We start from the raw sequence: 19,516 nt of genomic DNA on the forward strand, positions 1-19,516 counted from the left end.
ATATATAATTTCATAACTACTTAGTATATAGGAATACACAGTTGTATACATTTTCAATTTTGAGCCAATGAAAAAATTTCCTACCTTGGGCATAAGAAATATTAAACAACCATCTCTGACTCTTAAATAAGAGACAAAGGCCTGCAACTTACCCATTGGTACCAAACATTTTGAGAAAAAGAAAAGAAATTCAAATAATCCCAATGAAAAAAAAACCTTAAGAATTCAACAATCCAATCTGCATCTAATTCATATTCATTTCGCCTTTGAAAGCCTTGCTCATCTAAGTTTTAAGGCGACTCCCTGTTGGACCGAGCACAGAAGAGAGCAGGGCATGGGGTGGGGGGACAGGGAAGACCCCCAGGGGTGGGACAGAGGGCCACTGAACCAGGAGGGCCCCTCTGCGGTCCCACGCAGGTGCCCGCCCGCCCTCTGTGCCTCGAGCGCAGGGGTCTTCACACTCAGCTTCAGCACTTGAAGGAGCCGCGCAATCAATCCCGTGGGTTGTAAGCAGCATGTGCGAGAAAAATGGGCCAAGATGGACTGGACCAGCATGACAGGCCCACGCGCAGGCCAAGAGGAGCCACGTAGTTCTCCCGACTCTACCACAGAGGGTGCCCGTGCCCCAGAGGCCGGGGCGGCAGCATAGCCACGGCGCCACGGGTGTGTTCAGCGCTGCCCAGCGACAGACGGAGTGGCCGGACACAGGGCAGTGCGGGGACGGGCAGGGAGGCCCGCGGTCAGAAGAGGCAGCGCCCAGCTCAGAACAGGCTCTGAGCCTCCCCTCTGCGTGTGTGTGTGTCCCAAAGAGCTCGTCAAGCCCCAATAAAATCAAGAGAAACTGAAAACCCACAATCACAGCATTTTCCTAAGAATTTAACAGCTAGTATTTCTGCCCTGCCCTTGGAAAAGCCCCAGATCACTCATTACAAAACCTTTAAAAGTCCAGAGTCACACGGACGAGGTGGCACGTGGGCGCCACGTGAATGCTGCGGGCTGGGGGCAGCATCCGACTTTACATGAGGACCCTCTGGCCTTCCTGCCACATCAAGACAGAGACCTTCCCCACTGGCCGGCCCGGCTGCAGGAAGACCCGTGCCCCACTGCATGGCCAGGCCAGGCGTCACAGAGGGCGCGTCCCCACAGACAGCTGGACACCCACAGCTCGGGTCAGCACACACACGCACCACACAGCCTTGGACAGACCCGCTCGTCAGAAGCACCTTCTACATCAGCAGCCACTGAGTGCCGCCAGAGCCCAGGACCCCTGGCAGCTGAACTCGAAGCCCAGCTTCATGACACGCTTTCTCATGAAGGCGAGACCTAGCCATGGGGCGGGGGTGGGGGTGGGGTGGGGTGGGGCTGGCCCTGGGTCGGGGGTGCAGGAAGTGGGGGGATTGCTTGGACAGCTTCCACTTGCTCAGCCAAGCCCAGGCTCCTCCAGACATGGGGCGCCCACCGCTGCAAACCTGCCGCTCGGGCGCTCCTGCCAGGGCTGGAAACCAACCCAGCAAGTTAAGGCCCCGCCATCCGGGGTGGGGCAGGGGGGGCGCGGGTGTCCCAAAGCGCATGGCACAGAATTAGGGTCCCCAGGGCCCCAGGCAGGCGAGGAAAGTGAGGTCAGATGGACTCAAGAGGGTTTCGGAGGGCCGAGCCCAGGGGCCCACTGACCTCCGGGCTCCAGGGTCGAGCCTGAGGCAGGAGCAGGCACATACTGCGGGGGCACGTGCTCGTCTCTGGGTCTGCAGACGCAGGTGGGAAGGGCGGCCCCTGGGTGGCAGCTGGGACACGATGCCAGAGGAGGTGAGCCCGGCCTTCACGTCTGCCCGACGAGAACTGCTGTGGGCTGGAGGGGAGAAAGGAGCCGCCTGTGAGCACGTGAGGAGACCAGAGGCACGACAGCGCGGTCTCCTCGAGAGTGATGCAGGGAGAGCCCAGCTCAGGGTGACCGCCTCCAAGAGAGAAAGGGGAAGACGTGGAGAAAGGGGAAGACAACAGCTTCCCTCAGCCTTCCTCTCACGGGGACCAGAGCCTTAAAAGGTAAGAAAGGCGTCTGTGCAGCCCACAGACCAAGGGGCAAAGTGGCCGGTCCAGACAGACGGACGTCCCCGCCCTGGGCAGCTCTGGGGTGAAGAGGCCTGGGGCGGGCGGGCCCAAGCCACTGGGGTGCCTCGCTCGAGGGCCTGCCCACTGGAGCAGCCCCCTGACCCGCAGCCCCGGCTCTCTGCCCAGCGCTGCCTGGAAAGGCCCCGGCCACCCAGAAGAGACGCTGGTGCTGTTCCTCACGGTGCAGCCTTCTCAGTCCACGTGCCACCCAGAGCCCAGCACACAGAAGTAAAGCTGGCCATGGAGAGGGCCACACACACTCGTCACGTCCGACCCTTGCACAGACCGCCTGAGTGATGAGCCCGCCACTGCACGACGTGGTGTGACTGTCTTCATGCCCAGGACCCCCAGGACCGACTGACCTTCCGGCCCAGCCACCCGAGCGGGCGCCCCAGGGGCTCAAACATCTCCGCCTGGTGAGCACGGAGGACGCTGACTGCGGGTCTGGCCGAGTGAGAGCAGAGCGGTATCAGGTCACAGAGGGCAGTGCCCAGGCGGTGCCCTGGGGCCCAGACCTCGAGAGGGGGGCCTGCCCCCGCACCCCAGTGGGCAGTCTGAAACCCGACAGCAGCGGCGGTGACCGGATCCTGGAACTCCTGGAGCTCGACAGCCCTGCACAGCACAGGCTCAGGTCCCCAGACCGCTCGGGCCGGGCGAATTCTGTCCCCGCCTCCTGGACGGCAGCCCGGCCACAGCGCGGACAGCCACGGCCCCACCCCAGCAAGCTGGTCAGACACGGCAGGGGGCTCCAAGGGGTCCACGGAGAAAGCCCACCTAAGCTCTCTTTCTTCCTGCAACAAATCCTGACCCAAGGCTGGACCAGCACGTCCCCGTGCGGTGGTTGGGACCGGCAAATGGGCGGGTCCTAGAGTCCAAAGTCCGCTCCGCTGCACCTCATGCCTACAAGACAGGGACCGGGATGGACGGGCTGACGGCACTGACAGCCTCCGGTCACAGCCAGCCTCCTTCTGGGTCACACCCCGAGAGCATCTCAAGTGGTCCTGGGAGACGCCTCCTCTCAAGGCCCACGGGTCCTCCTCTCCAAGGCGAAAGACGCTTCCGAGTCACAGTTCTTCACAGTCACGGCTTTCCTTGGGCCCGTCCACTGAGGACAGGGCCCCAGAGTGCCCGAGACACCCCCGCTCTGACGACGGACAATCTGAGGCTCCGAGCCACCAAGGGCAGAGGCCCCTCCCACGTGGCCACCCCAGATCAGTGCCATTCACCTCGAGACTTCTCTCTCGAGGACTGAGCTGGAGGCCACAGCACTTTCTGCCCTCTGCCCCTGGCCCACGGGCAGAGCCAGCCAGCCCCTCAGGACTGCCCGCCACCCCACCACCTTCCTGCAATTTTCTGTTGCTTAAAACAGGACCACACCAACCAGACTCGTTCACACCCTCGGCGAACAACTTATTCGCTGGGTTGAGCATTTGCAAAATTTCAAAATGAATCCAAATCATTATGCAGGCAAATAAAAGGCAGATTTCTAGTGATTTTTTTTTTCACTCAAAATAAAAAAACAACCTTTTCTAAAACTTGCCTCTGTATATTATGGGAATGGAAATGCAGCCTACATGTAATACAAATTAGTACTGGTTAACCGGTACGTGTGTACGGGACCCAGTATTTCCGAAGTTCACGTTCCAGAGAGACAAGAGTGGACAAACAGGAGCCCAGTCCTGCTCCTGCGGGGACAGCCAGAGGCAGCACGCAGCAGGCACGCCCGTAAACATCAAAGCGGCTCCCCACCCTCTCGAGGGAGCTTTATTGGCACAGGGAGTTCTCAAAATACACACGAAGTGTTTTTAAAATCCATTAACACCTGCCCTTCCTTCATAGGCACAACTCTCGACCTGTCCAGCAGACTTATTTCTGTTTCCTATTTGAAAAGCCAATGCAGTCATGTTCCTAAACCCAGCATCCCAACCAGTCACCTCTGAGTGAGCAGCTTCTCCTCTCCTCTCTACAGAAGGTTGTAATTAGATGTCCGGAGATCATGCTAGGATGAAACAGCTCTCAGGAAAGGATGAATTTAAACCGGTCCCCGGTAACAAGGGACGATCTTCTGTAAATAATCGAAATGTGGTTTTGCCTTTACTTCAACACAACGCAGCCAGAGAGGAAGACAAAATGTATTATTCCTACTCTCAAAGCTTTTCAAAACGTTTTACAGTAAGTTCACATTTATAAGCTCAGATACTAATCAATCAGCAAACAGGCTTGCCAGTAGTTTCCTGCGCATGTATATGAAGCAGAACCAGCTCGCTCCATTTTAAAATACAACATACACAACCAAGTCACTTGGCTGTACACCTGAAACTAACTCATTGCAAATCAATTTTTTAGAAAAAGAAAACTATACTTCAACTCTTAAAAAAGAAAAAAATGTTATAAAACAGCAATTTAAAAAGTAAAAGATGATTGTAATACAGTTATGTCGTCGAAATCTAAATTCACTCATCTCCCAAATCTGTCTCAGTCACTATGGTGAGGACGATGGACTGCTGCTGCTCCCCGTAAGGCTGACTCGGGATGCGGGCAGTGTCCCCCCGAGGGGTTGAGGGGGCTTGGCGTGAGGGACTCCCAACCCAGCCTCACTCGGGGTGTGGGTCTGTGGTCCCAGGGCCGGGCTTTTATTATCTCCATGGGACACACTTCAAGCTCCAAGATGCAAACACAAGAAAAACATTTTCAAAGTTTACACTTAAAAGCCACCATTCACAACAGGCTGAAAATAAAGCTGTACCCGAGACGCCAGGCTTCCTCAACAATTCTGTAAGCAACAAAAACATCTGGAGTGGCCTACCTGCTGGCTGTTTAAAACGTGGGTCTCCTCCAGCAACCCTTTCTCCGAATTCATCCTAAGACTGGAGGACTTCCTACCCACTCCAGGCACGCAGCTCTGAAACACAGCACTCAGCCTTGCCGCACGCCTGTGCACGTCAGAAAGTTTAAAGGCATTTCAGATGAAGTTCCATCCGCTCCCTCCGTCACCCTGGCAACAGGACACTGCAGGAAGCTGTGGTCTGCCGGGATTCAGGCTCTATCTCAATTGTCTCCACAAAGAAAAAAAAAGCCGTTCACATAAATCATGCCGTGAGATCATTTTTAAAGTATTTCCTCTCCCAAATCAGAAGAATAAAACTTCAGCTGATAGGGGCAATTTCTCAGTCAGCACAGCAGCTGCAGAGAATTTGTTTTCTAGCCGCGTGGTGCAGGGTGCAGCCTTAATTACAGCCCCCGACGGGTCTATTATGAGCTCCACGTGCACGCGAGCGTGGGCCCAGCCCAGAACGGAGGGTCCTGAGACCTGGCCCCAGCAGGGCCCCTGCTCCACCTTCAGCTCAGTCTGGTCCCACCACCGAGCTGGCCTCAAAGTGAGAGAGCCGTGGCAGGTCCTGTTTTAACTTAAAAGGGAAGCAGGAAGAGAAAGAGCCCTGTGTCCAGAAGCGAGGGAGCCCTGCAGAGCACCTGCTCAGCTCTGGACGTGCGGGCGCCCAGGGCCTCATCCAAGGGGCTCCTGGGGGCACCCTGCCCAGGGCTGCGGGCAAGGGGGCCGGCCTGGGGCTCCACCTTGTTCGGCTTTGTGGGGAGAAAGGCGCAGGCAGCCAGCGGGAATGTGGTGCACAGACTCCACGACGCCGGCCGTGTTTACTGCAGAAGCGCAGGGCGCGGCCCGGACGGCAGCTCGCAGACAACAGGCGGCTCCGGCCCGGCCTCGGACCCGTTCTCACACGATAAACACACGGAAGCAGGATCGGGGAGCGAGCCGAGGCCGCCACCTCCACCTCAGGGAGCACGGGAAGGCAGCCCAGAGCAGGGAGGACACTGGGGGCCGAGAGGGCCAGCGAGGAGAGGGAGGGAGCAGGGACCTGGTGGCAGGGAGGGCACGGCTGCCCCACCCAGGAAGGGGGCCCCGGGACACAAGGGCCTCAGGCACCTGCCGGCCTGGAGGGGCCACAGAGCCTTTACCTGGGCAGGGCCCCGTCTCTAAGGAAAGGGGTGCCCTCCAGCCCGCGGAGGTCCCCTTCACGCCCGTGGTGGCAGGGCTGAGACACAAGTGGGACACGGTGATCTCCTTTGCACTCCCTGGCCTCCCCCTCCAGCACGCACACACACACAGGCACACGTGCAGAGGAAACCCACAGGAGGGTTCTGGGGGGTGACCCTGCGGTTTTCATGGGGATCAGCTGAGCCCCTGACTCTGTGACCCTGACCGTCCTCCTCGCTGACTTCCAAGGGCTGTGCACTAATTCATAGGATTTGGGGGGAGGCGGTGACCCCTCGCCAGAGCAAAGGACAGCAGTCTGCAAAGGCCTCCAGACAGAGCCTAGCCACGACCACCAGGGACCAAGAAGGAAAAGAGACGATGGGACAGGCCCCGCCCACAGGCACAACCTCCTGGTACGGCGGGAAACCCTGCTCCCGGAGCTCAGCCGCTCAGGTCCCCGCTTGGTCTGTGTTTTCAGCGTCCCTGTGAGCCTGCACAAGCAGCATGGCGTCACTTCACGCGTCTTATTATCACACTCAGCCCGAAAGGTGGCCCAGCCACGCGAGGTCCACGTGGAGCTGCGCCCTCCAGGTTCCTCTGTCTCTCTGGGGCTCTCTCTGTCTCCCCTTTGGCTATCAGTCTGTCCCTCCTCTGCTGTCCACAGGGCAAAGAGAGGAAGAGAAGAGGTGAGAATCGGGCCACAATGCCCCTCTGCCAGGTGGCACCCTGGGGGGCAGAGCCTGGTGGGCCTCCTGGAGCGAGGAACTAGACATTCTGAGCACCCACCACACCCACCACCGCGTCCCGGTGGTGTCGACCTATCGCCAGATGGGGGTGGGCTCAGAGACGGACGGGGCGAGAAGTCCAGCACAGCCCCTAAGAAGCCTGGCACGTGCCAGTGGTGTGGAGCTGTCCGGCTTTGCCGAGAGGACAAGGGCGGACAAGCTCAGAGAGGCCCCTGGCTCCCGCCCCTCCGAGAGGAGGCGGGCCCCTAACCTGAACCAGGAGAAGGAGGCCAGCGAAGGTCAGACCACCCACCCTCGGGGATGCCCAAAACTTCCCGAGGAAGAGGCGGGGCATCCACAGTGACCATGGTGACCATCAGGGGAGGTGCCCGGGAAACCAGCCTCGCCTGCCCCCAGCTCCTCCCCGCTGGCCTCCTGCAGCCGCCTGGTGTCAGCTGTGACCCCCGGGCGGGACTCTCGAGTCTGAGGTGAGACATCTGACCATTCGCCGTCCACTGGCCCAAGCCCCCCATTCCCCAAGCCCTCCCCTCACCCAGACCACCACATGGCCCCAAAGGTAATCCTAAGGGCCCCTTCCTGCCCCAGCGTCCCTCCTGTTTACTCTTGGCAAAGCAGCCGAGGGACCCTTTCTAAACCAGACTGCCACCGCTCGCGTCCACCCATCCGGCCGGGAAGCCAGTCCTCTGGGGCAGGGTTGGCAGCAGTTTCGGGCAGGGCTGTCCACACCCAGTGGGTGTTCCATAAACAGTCCCTGAAGGAGGAATCAAGGCACTGGGAGACCCTAGCATGTGCCCCTAAGTCAACAGGATCTCAGCGAGAGGTAAGATTCTTTCCTACGTAAGAATTTAAAGAGTACGCTAGCACGGACGCACCAAAATAAGCAAAAATCCAAGCTGAGTTTCCCAGAAAGAGCAAAGCAGCAGAAGTAAGAAGTGGGTAAAAAGAGCGTGTTTCGAAATGTCTGGGGAGATTTCACCCCAGAACATGTGAACTCTGTAAATTGCCCAGAGTACCCCAGAGGTGAGCCAGGGGCTGGAAGGTTGAACCTCTCTGTCAGTCTCAGATCTGAGGTCCAGCTCGGGGTCCCCGCCTTTGCTTTGGGGGGTCATCTCCACAGAGCTCACGTGTTCAACACCAGCACTGGAGGGACCACGGAGAGCCACCCTCCTCCCAAGGTGCCCCTACCCTGCTCCCCAGAGGAGAGTCTGGACTTGCTCCCGGGGAGGGAAACGCATGGCCTCAGCGCCCCCTGCTGTCCAGACTGGGCACTGCCAGTCCTGTCACAGCTCCTGGACCCACTCACAGGCGGCCCTCGGCGGAGGGAGCAGGCGCGAAGACTCCTGCGCACGGTCAGCAGAGGCCCACCCGGCTCCACACACAGCACGGCTCGCAGTGGGGGCGAGAGGGTCGGCTCCTGGGAGCTGGGCTCCAGCGCCGCTCCCCCAGGCCTGCGCTGCTCAGCTCGGATCCCCACACCTGGACCCTTCAAGGCCCTGGGCACCTTGAAGGTGTCACGCAGAGGCGAGGACCTCCTTCCGAGGCCGGCTGTACACCTGCGGGCAGGGGCGGACCTCTGCTAACCCAGGCTCCTGCCCCACCTCTCAGGCCCCTCTCAGTGACCGCCTGCCATGGTCAGGACCACAACACACAGAAACTCACCTGCTGCTTCTACACCTGCTGTCTCAGGACCCCCAGGGAGGACCCCCCACACCTCCACCTGCCAGCAACACCTCTCCTCGCCCTGGCCCCCACCCCCCTGCACACCCCTCTGAGGCTCCCTCCCGGTGCCCTCCTGCACATCCATCTGAGGCACCCTCCTGCACACCCCTCTGAGGCTCGCAGGCTGCACTGCCCACTCAGCACTCACAGGCCCGGAGGACACACGATCGTGCACATGGCACTCCCGGGAAGCTACCCATTCAGAACAGAGAACAAGCAGAGCCAGCGTGAAGCCCATACGACCCTGCAGGTCACAGGGAAAAGCATCACCGGTGCCCACTTCTCTCTTTGGTTCTGCACTGGACATGCCACCCCGGGCCACAGCTACATGGACAGAGCGTGCAGAGAGTTCTGCAGTGCCCGCCCGCCCCGTGACACCTGCCAGTCCATCCCGAGGTGGCTGGGGCGTCAGCCCGGTCATGCTGCAGCGGTAAGGCAGCCTGTGACGATGCTGCCTTGAGTCGCTGCCTGTCTCCTGATCACAGGCTGTCGTCTCAGAAGGGAGGGGCTCATGTGTCTTCAGGGTCACTGCGAACAGCAAACACTCACGCCCACTAGGCAAGAGTCCGGCTGCTTCACATCCACACCAACACGTGCACGGTCCACTGTTCTTTCCACGTCCGACATTCTGCAGCATGGACCTTGCGGACTGCCATTTGCTTCCCTGACAACTGCTGTGGTTGGATCCACCAGAGCTGGGTTTGCCTCTGGGTGTCATCTCTCATCAAAGGCCGGTGTGCATCTCTTGCTGGCTTGGCTTTGCTTGCTGGGTGTCATGGGGACACAGGGCCTCCGAGGGTCGCCGCACTCATGTGCCCCTGGGCACCCTAGGGATGGGGTGCTGGGATGAAGGTAGGTTCTGAGCATTCGCTGGGTCAGAGTCCATCCCGGCGTTTACGATTTGTGTTCAGCTTAGAAAGTCTTTCCCTCCCCAGCACCACGAAGATGAGCGTCTACTTTATCCTCCACTAACTCTCGCTTTGCCCTTCCCAGGAAGATTTCCGACACAGCTGGATTAAATCTGTCTGCACAGCATGGGGGAGAATCCAGCTTCTCTTTCTTTCCCTCTTTTTCCGTGTAGACCTGTCCTCACCTCAGCACCACTGAAAGACCACGTCGTCCCGGCTCTGCACGCAGCTGGTGTGTCCGCAGGCGCGGCTCTGTCTCTTGCTCTCTCTCCTGCTCCACTGTCTCTCCAAGTACTGACACTTAGTCTTCCCCGGCTCTAAGAGCATAAGTTTTGGAGGCTGATAGAGGACGTCTTCCTAACTCATTCCTCTTCAAGAATGTCTTGGCTACTACACTTGACCGTCTGCATTTCGACAAATTTTTTAGAATTATCTTCTTAAGCTCAACAAAACTACCTGTTGGGATTCTCATTAAAATAACATCCAATCTATACATCATTTTCTAACTGTATCTACAACTGACTTTAAAATTGTTTTAATTGACTGAGGGTTAGGGTCTCCTTTTAGGTTAGGGTCTTCTCTGCTGCGCACGGGCTTTCTCTAGTTGCAGCGAGCAGGGGCTGCCGTCTGGCTGCGGTGCACAAGCTTCTCGTGTAGCCGAGCACAGGCTCCCGAGTGCACGGGCATCTGGCTGTGGTACACGCGCCCAGCTGCCATGTGGCATGGTCCTTCCATATGCACAGGGATGGCCCCCACGTCCCCTGCACTGGCAGATGGATTCTTACCCACTGGACCACCATGCAAGTCCCCACACAGCTGACTTCTGTATCCTGACCATTTATCCAGCAATCTTCCTAAATCACTCATTAATTTTCAGAATGAACTCATAGATTGTTTCAGATTTTCCATGTTACAACCTCATCATTTGAGAATGATAACATTGTCATGAGAATGATAACATTGTCATTTTCCTTTGCAAGTTTTTAAACTTCAGTTGTTCTACACTAACTAGGACTTGCAGAAAACATTTAAATTGAAATGGTAGTGACAGATATCTTTCCTCATTCCTGATCCCAAAGGGAAAGCTTAAGTCTTAAGCATGTGATGGTTTTTTTTTTTAATACCCTTATCAAATTAAGGAAGTTCCCCTTAATCCCTATTTTGTTTAAGGGTTTTTTTTCTTGACCATGAACAGATATTGAATTTTACCAAATGTCTTTCCTGCTTCTGTTAAGATGATACATGATTTTTCTCCTTTACTCTGTTAATGTGGTAAATTACATGACTGATTTGCAAATGTTAAAAATACTGTGTCCTTAGAACAAACATGAGGCTGGACCCAGTGACGTGTGTAGCTGAGGACCCCCACGTGTCCCACCAGTGAGCTGCCCCGCAGCTCTCCTTTCCTCTCAGGTGTCCATCAGGTTTGGGTTCAGGGTTTTGGGGGCCTCACCCAAAGAGCTGGGAAGTAATCCCTCTTGAGCAATTCTTTCGTTGTTCTGCTGGCCAGCTTCCTGTCTTATTCCTTTCTGCTTTGATTTTCATCGTTGTCCAGCTTCTACTGCCTCTGCGTCTGTGTCACAGCTGCTCTCCTAAGCTCTTGATATGACGTCCCATTTTTCTTCATTTCTAACATATGCAATGAAAACCTATGAATGTTCCTCTACATACACTTTTAGCTACGTCCCACAGGCTTAGATGTATCTTCCTTATCATTCAAAATATACTCTAATTTCCAAACTGATTCGTTTTTAAACTCTGGACCTCACGATGAGTGTGAGGCACCTCCGCTTTGTTGCTGGTTTCCACCACACCTGTCTGTGGCTGAGGACAGGCTCCGAGTGAAGAGACGTCTGCGTCTGCTGAGACTTGCTTTATGGCCCAGCGCTCGGTCAGCTTCACTACTCGTTCCCGGGGGGAGGACGCCTTTGCTGGGTGCCTCACACGCACGGGTGCTGCGGGTCATGCTGGTCAGACCCTCTACTTACTGAGCTCTCCCTGCTCACTACGCCAGTCACTGAGCAGGGAGGGTGAACCTGCTCTGGTTCAGACTCGCGGTTCTGCTCCTCCTTCTGTGGGTTTCTGCTGCAGCCGTGTGGAGACCGTGTAACAGAATGCACATGAAATTTACACCGGCTCCCTGCGGCCGCCGTGACCACGGCTCCCTGTCCGCCTAAGGGCTGTGCTGCCTGGAGACAGGGTTGCAGCCACTGCAGCCCCACTGCCACCCTCTGGTCAGGAGCACAGGCGGCTCCTCCTCCGCTCCCTCACTCACGCTTGTCTCCCAAGTGTTAGAGGTGCCCCTCGTAAACAGGTGACCAGACTCCTGATGCCACCTCCGTCTCTCCTTTCTAGCTGAGCCCAACAGCAGCATGGCTGCGCTGAAACCCCTCCAGAGGCTGCCTGTCTGTCCTTCCCGCCCTCTGCCCTTTGTCTCCCGTTTCCTCCTGGCTCACCTTCTTTCAAATTTAGTATTTTTCATTATTCCATGTTTTCCTTCTGTTAACGTAAAGTGCATTTATTACTTTACTGTCTTATATTACCCTGGAGATTACGTGCATCCTTACCTTATAAAAATCAAATTCTGATCGCCCCTCATCCTCTTCCTAGTGGACTGGGTACCCAGAAACACCTGACCTCCATTCACCCCTCCCAGCGCTCAGGCTGCTGTGCTGTAATTTAATTTCATGTATTTTCAAACCAAACACAGCTATCCTTGCTTTGCACGGTCACCACTCGTTTGGACGGACCTATACTTTCACGGTTTTATCGCTCTGTTCTGAGCAGTCCCTCCTGGGTCGTGCTCCTCACCCCAGCATTTAGACAGTCCTCGGCCGGCCTCTCCCAGCAGACCCAGCCCAAGACACTGGAGCCCTAAGGGCCCGGGAAGTGGACTTGGCCCTGGCCTTGTGCGGAGGAGCCGGGCTGCTGGCAGACGACACAGAGGCCCTGGTGGGGCTTCTAACGTGCCCAGGGTGCTTAGGACCCAGAGGCAAGAGGCGAAAGCCAGTGCCTGGGGAGGAGCCAAACAAGGCTGGGAGGCTGCACGCAGACGGCCCCAAGGCTGCCCGGCTCTCCCGCCGAAGGGTGTGGGGCAGAGGGAAGGACAGACAGACAGGCTTCCTTAGAAACAGCCTGACCAACATCATTTCTACACTTTGAAGTCTTCAGGCAGAAAGGCGCAAAGATTCAATCCCGTCTCTAACGCACCACTGGGACAAAAGTAAGAGGTTCAGAAGCGGGGGGAGACCACGAGCTCCGCGCCCCGGGACCTAAATTTAGAACTCTCTCCCTGCACCTGGGTTCTCGTCTGTGAACCGGGGACAGTCAGAGGGCGAGGGCGACCCTCGGTCAGCCCCGGGGACACCAGCCGGCCCCAGGATGCTCATCGCGAAGAGGAGTGAGTGCTGATCACAGGGCCCACACTGCTTCCGCGTGTCCGTGTCCGGAAGCAGACCTTGCACCACCCCAAGCTGCTCCACTGGCTCCTGGCCCCGGGGTTCAGGCCCCTGCAGAGACCATTCTCCCAGGACGATGCAGAGACAACACCTGGCCAAACCCCCGAAGGGAGAATGCAGGCTCAGTGGGGGCCCCCTTCTCAGGACCCCGGAGCCCCGAGGCCCTGTCCTGGGGCCTGTCTCAGCCTTGGGGCCTCACAGGGCCGCCCCACAGCTGCTCTGCTCCCACCACCCAGTACCAAGCGCTGACCACCTTGTGGCCCCCCCGCTGCCCCCAAAGACCTCCAGAATCAGGCCCTCTTCTCATCTGGACAACGAGGTGATGTCCAGGCCCTTTCTAGCTCTAACAGCCAAAGATTCCAGCTTCTGCATCAGAACACAAATTAACTTTCTGTTTTAAGCAAAAAGAAACCCCATAGACAATTTATTCCAGATAACTATTATTGAGTTTGTAAGAAATTATCTTGTGGTCTATTTTTAAAACATCACTGAGCTCAAATAGACAGCTGCATGCTCGTATTCATAACATCACTGGCCGCATTAGTCAAAGATGGGAGCAACCCCAGGGGCCATCGTCAGAAGGATGGATAAACACAAAGTGTCTGTCCACACAGTGGAGCGTTATTCAGCCTCAAAAAGGAAAAATGTTCTGACACCTGCTACATGGATGGGTGAACTGTGAAGATGCTAGGTTAAGTGAAATAAACCAGACACAAAAGTCAGTTCCTGGAGGCAGAGAGCAGGCAGGGGTGGCTGCCAGGGGCTGGGAGGAAGGGGGACTGAGTGAGTCATGGGCGCGTTCAAAATGATGTGAGTGCTTACTGCCTAGAGCTGGACACTTAAAACGGTAAATTCAACGTTCTATTCTACTACAATTAAAATACACACATACACACACATGTATACACACCCTAAACAAAGGTAGAAAAAAGTCACAAAGATATTTTCAAAATATTTATCTGACAAAGGATGTGTCCCCAAAATGTAAAGAACTACTATGAAATCTATTTTTTAAATAATTAAATAAATAAAATAAAAATTTAAAAACTAGAAGGACATGAATAGGTTACTAATTCAAAACAGGGAAAACTCATATAGCCAAAGAGCCCATGATGGAATGCTCAGCCTCACTCAGTCAGTGAAATGCAAATTAAAATGAGCTGGCATTTTATTGACACAGAAAGACTTCAGTTCGACAGTCCCAAGCGTCAGTGAGCAGGGGGCACACGTCCCCCTGGTGAGCAGACCCTGGATGGGCTCGGCCACACCAGTCACAGCCACCTGATGCCCTGAACGGGTGTGCACACGGACCCCTGCCACCCACCGTCCACTGACGACCTGTTCAGAGAAGACTGTCCCGACCGTGCATGGAGTGCCAGGCAGCAGCAGAGTGGAATGAAAACCGTTCATAATGGAATGTCGCGTAACAAGTAAAATAAACTAAGACCCCAAGGCAGAGCTTGAAAACGTGATGCAGTGCTCTAAAACTGGCAGAATAAGATGTGTAGTAGAATTACATTTGTGTAAAATTTTAAAACACACAAAATGAGCCAGTTAAAGGACCATGCTGCCAGGGTGGAGGGCAAGCAGGGAGGGGTGAGCAGGCGGAGCACGTGGGGCTCGGGGCAGAGGGGCTGCTCCGTGCGACACTGTGATGGTGACCGCACGCCCTCCTCCACCCGACCAAACCTTCCGGATGACGGCACCAGGGGCGGCCTCCACGCGAGCCTGAACTGAAGCTCAGAGTCAGGGGCCCGAGCGGCCTCCACGCGAGCCTGACCTGAAGCTCAGAGTCAGGGGCCCGAGCGGCCTCAAGCGAGCCTGAACTGAAGCTCAGAGTCAGGGGCGCGAGCGGCCTCCAAGCGAGCCTGAACTGAAGCTCAGAGTCAGGGGCCCGAGCGGCCTCCACGCGAGCCTGAACTGAAGCTAAGAGTCAGGGGCCCGAGCGGCCTCCAAGCGAGCCTGAACTGAAGCTAAGAGTCACGGACCCAGCACAGCACGCACACGGAACTCTCAGTACTTCCTGCTAAACTTCTCTGTAAACCGAGAACTGCCCGAGGAGTGAAGTCTATTCTTTTCCAGCGTTACAGATCAGAGAGAAGAGCGATACAAGGTGAAACCGTCAGGCCCTGTGGCGCAGAACCACATCTTTAGAAGGGGGCACGGAAGGGAGCAGGACCCCTCGAGGCCTTCCTGGGACACACCCTCGGGCGCCCCCACCTCCTGTTTGTCGACAAGCTTTCGCCTCCTGGCTTTCCCCCAGTCCCAAAGAGCAGATTCAACCAGAGAAGTGAGAAAGCGCGAAAATGAAAGAGAATCGTCAAGCAGAACAAAATAGTAACAGTTTAGCCAAAAACAAAGTCAAGGACCTTTAGCTTCTCCTCAGGGCTGCAGATAATATCCTGAGCCATGTCCGTGAACTGTTTTGCAGATACTGAAACCCTCGCCAGGAGGAAGAAGTGAACTGCGTGCTGCCCCCCCAGCACCTTGACCCCAGGCCAGCTGGAAGCAGAAGGCAGATGGCTGAGATTCCCGTAACATCACCTTGTTACCTCACCACCAACCAACCGGAGAGCTGCCCGTGAGCTGATCAAGTGCCCCGTGAGCCCCTCCCCTGAAGCCCAGCCGGAGTCCGGGCCTTCTGAGCATGAGCTGCTCGCTCCCCTCCTCTGGGGCCACAAGAAAGGCTGCGCGGTCCTCCCCACAACCTGAGTCAGTGGACGAGCCTTCCTGTGCACCGCGCAAACGGACCCAAGCTTGGCTGAGTAACGGGTCACGACAGGCCCCATAGGGTCCGTGTGTCCAGAACACCGTGCCCGGCAGGCTGAGGGCACAGGCGTTATCACGACTCTGCCGAGAGGCAGAGGGAAGGCCGGGGTGGGGTGGGGGGGAGGGGCTGGGAGTGCACGTTCGCTCACCTTGAAGACCAAGGTTACGGGAGAGGGAGGGGGCAAGGCAAGGGTGGGAGTCAATGGAGACTCAGATGTATCATTTCTGAAAACCTGGAGAATAAAGAGAGAAACACTCAAGTCACCTTACCTCAAGATCATCGAGGGAGCGGGTGATGCTCAGCCTCCGGGACCTCCCGAAGGACCTCCGGCTGGAGGCGCGCGGAGCCGGGGTCACGAGTCCAATGCCCCGGCCGAACTTGGAGCCCTGGAACAAAGACAAAGACCCGTTACCTGCTTGGGAGAAGACGCTCGTTCTGCCCGACCGGGGCGCCGCCTGGAGAGACTAGAGGAGGGGAGGCCTCCAGGTCAATCTCACGGTGCGTGGTCCCCACAGCCGAAAGCACAAAGTGGGAAAGGGTCACACAGGGCCCGAGTGCTCACTGGGCCACCTCCAGCTACGGCGTCCAGAGGCGACCCCAGCCTCAACCCCACGCCCACGGGCAAGGGAACAACACAAGCGCGTGTCAGGGAAGCTCGAGTGGGCAGAGGAGTCGTTAGTAACATAGGCTGGTTTTCGGAAAGTTTGTGCTTTCACATAATTTTATAAGCGTTTTAGGGAATTAAAGAGTCTCGGGACGTTCAGCTGGTGTCTGAAGACCAAACCAGCCCCGTGGATGAAACAACCAACCATTAACACATCTCATCCTTTCTCTGGGAAATGACCAGAATTAATTCACTGCCGTTATGCCAGACGTCTCCCCAAATGTGGTTCAGCAAATAAGCCGTCACATTTTAAAAATAAAAAGCGTCACAGCTGAAAATCTCCGATTTCCTGGGCACGTGAAACCCTAAGTGACCAGCTTCAGGCACAGAAGGAGCTGCAAGTTTCTAAACACGTCAAGACCTCGGGTTCTCCGCTCCGCACCTGCGGAGGGACCCCAGGCATCCTGAGCAAAGACAAAACACACAGCACTTCCTTGAAGCCTCTGCGCTGAGTTTCTGCATCGTCAGCCTTGCAGACGCACCCGTGCCCTGCTGAACACACCTCCGCCGGGGACAGAGGTCCAAGCAAGGCCGTGCTGCAGACACTGTGTAGTGAAGGTTCAGAAAAGCGACCGGAGCGGAGAGTGTGAGCTGAAGCGAGAGGAAATCCGGAACAAACGGGAGAGGAGGGAGGGAGACAGAGGCAGAGAGAGGACGGAGCTGACTCAGGGAGAGGGGACGCAGAGACGACTGGGACTCCTCGGACTCATCGTCACCAGCAGCAAAGGGGTCCCTGGCGCAGTAATGCGTCACCACACACTCCTCAGCCCCCGTGTTCCAGCAAGAGCCCGGGCGCGGACACATCCCCGCAAGCGCATCCTCATCTCTGCGCCTCCACCCCAGGCGGGACTGTGCTGCCAGCCTGCCCGCCAAGGTCCCTGGGCAATGCGATGCCCACGGAACTCCTGGGCATGGGCCTCAGGGCAGCGGGGGACAGGGAAGCGGGCCGTGAGGGTGCCGAGCCAGAGCCAGACCCCCAAGGGTCCGGGACTGTCACCCTGAAAAAGAGCAGCCGCGGAGCCGTGAAGAAGTGAGGCTGCGCGGGGCGGGGCTCGGCCTCTAAGGAGCCAAGTTGCCCAGAAGACCTCCTTGTCCCCAGACGGGCCTGGGACCCACCACGCTGCCTCCCGGAGGCCCAAGTGTGCTCGGGGGCCTGGTCTCCAAGACCCTCCGCCACCCACCAACCAGGGGTGAGCCTGTGCTCCCAACTGCGCTTCTGCTCCAGGGCACAGGCACCCGGGCTGGCCCAGCGGGGCTCTGTGACACTAACGGGCTCTCACGGGCTCTTCTCTTTGTCCCAAAGGTGTCCCCTCCCCTGCCACCTTCCTCTCCCACCCCCAGCAGCACTCCACCTCACTGCTGGGCCTTGCCAGCAAGTTACTGACATACTCTTGAGCAATATTTGTCTAATATTTTCAAAAAATATGCCCCGAGCTGAGTCTGTGTGTGAGATGTATTGGAATCCAGCGACCCCTTTGCAGACCCATGCCGCCCCCCACCCCCGGGCACCACCCCCCCAGTATGGCACACCCTTTCAAGAACTTCCTTCAGCCTTGTTTTCCATAAGCAAGCCCCCCTGGGGGAGGCGGTCCTGGAACCACAGGCCCCCAGCAGGCCCACCTCCCCAGCGGGGGCTGCAGGGCCTCTGCTCTCCGTGCTCCCTTTGGGAACACCTGCAGACACGCTGTTGGGGGAGGCACACTGACTGGAACCGCCCACCCTGGCCAGGCCCCACGGTAACCATTCGCACGAGTTGTTTTATGACAGGACCTCCTGGCAAGGAGTACGGAACTGATAAGCCACCACCAATAAGAAGAGCTCGGGAAAGGCCTACAGAAGACACGGCGCGTCCGTCCACTTCCCAGAACCCCTCTTGCTAGCGTCCATCTTGGCTGAGTGATGCGTGCGCCACCAGGGGAGGCTGATTTAGAATCACTGGCCAAAGACCGCCCGGAAACTAATCCCATCACCATAAACCCGAGGCTGCGAGCCGTGCGGCAGAGCGGTCCTCCTGGGCTCCCTTCCCCTCCTGCTCTCCACCCGGGCGCCCTTTCCCAATAAAGTCTCTTGCTTTGTCAGCAGATGTGTCTCTTCCAACAATTCATTTCCGATTGTTAGACAGAGCCCAGTTTCAGGCCCTGGAAAGGGTCCTCCTTCCTGCAACAGGCCGAGGGCCACCCCGGCCTCAGCTGAGGTTTGGCGACCTCAGCACGATCCCCCTAGATGGGGCCCAGAAGAGGGAGCCAGCCGGTGGGGTGAAGGCAGAACCTGGCCGCCGCCCACCCGCCACCCGCGGAGGGGCCTCCCGTAGCCCACGCAGTGAGCTGGCTCATCCGGCCTCCTCGGGCTGCAGATGAGAAACCACAGGCAGAGAAGGGCCCGCTCGGGACCGCGGGGGCCAAACCCACCTCTCGTCTTGATGGTCAGAGCCAGGAACGCCCAACTGAAGGGTGGAGACACAAGGCCAGCAGCCCCGGGGGGGTAGGGCCAGGTCCCTGCTCAACAGCGCCGGGCACGCGGTGGACGCTCTGGGAGCACTTGGGGAACAAACCCCAGCGCACGGGGCCGTCTAGCTTCCAGCAGAGGCCAGGTCCGCTGAAGGTTCCCCAGGAGACCCCGAGGAGCGAGATTTCCAGCTGACGTACCTCTCTTGCTGAATCAGGCAGTGTCCAGTCAGAAAGCAAAGCCACCCTGACTGCCTCACAGAGCATCCCTGTAAAAAACCGCCAGCCAGGCAGCAGAGAACCGAGCGGGCAAAAGGGATGCACGGTGCCAGGAGGCCGGGTCAGCACAGGAAGAGGAGCTGTCTGAGCCTGCGGGCAGACATGGGGTGGGTGCGGCAGGACCCTGGCCTCAGACTCAGGCCCTCAGGGGCCACGGGCGACGGCTGATGTCAGGCAGAGAGGCCCGGGGAGGCGAGGAACCGCACGCTGGACACGGGCAGCGGGGGAGCACTGCAGGCCCCCAGCCGCTGCAGCCAGAGCCGGCAGCGAGCCAGCTGACCCGGGGGGAGGGGGCAGACCCCGTCCCCGAGCCCGGCACAGGAGGCGGCCCCGGGGCTGAGGGACGAGAGCTGAATGGGGCTCCTACAAATTCGGCCGTCATAAGAAGTCTAAGCCCAATATCCAATCAACTTTAGAACCAAAAGAATTCC

General features: G+C 57.4%; 1 protein-coding gene across 1 annotated transcript in view; it reads right to left on the minus strand.

Annotated features, from left to right (window-relative positions):
• RGS12 (regulator of G protein signaling 12) overlaps positions 1-19,516 on the minus strand; it is a 119,770-nt gene that overhangs the window by 62,099 nt on the left and 38,155 nt on the right. The window contains 1 exon segment of the mRNA XM_070372783.1: positions 15,968-16,084. Within this exon segment, the coding sequence (XP_070228884.1) occupies positions 15,968-16,084 (117 nt within the window).

This window comes from Bos mutus, chromosome 6 (genome assembly GCF_027580195.1).
Source record: "Bos mutus isolate GX-2022 chromosome 6, NWIPB_WYAK_1.1, whole genome shotgun sequence".
Lineage (NCBI taxonomy): Eukaryota > Metazoa > Chordata > Mammalia > Artiodactyla > Bovidae > Bos > Bos mutus.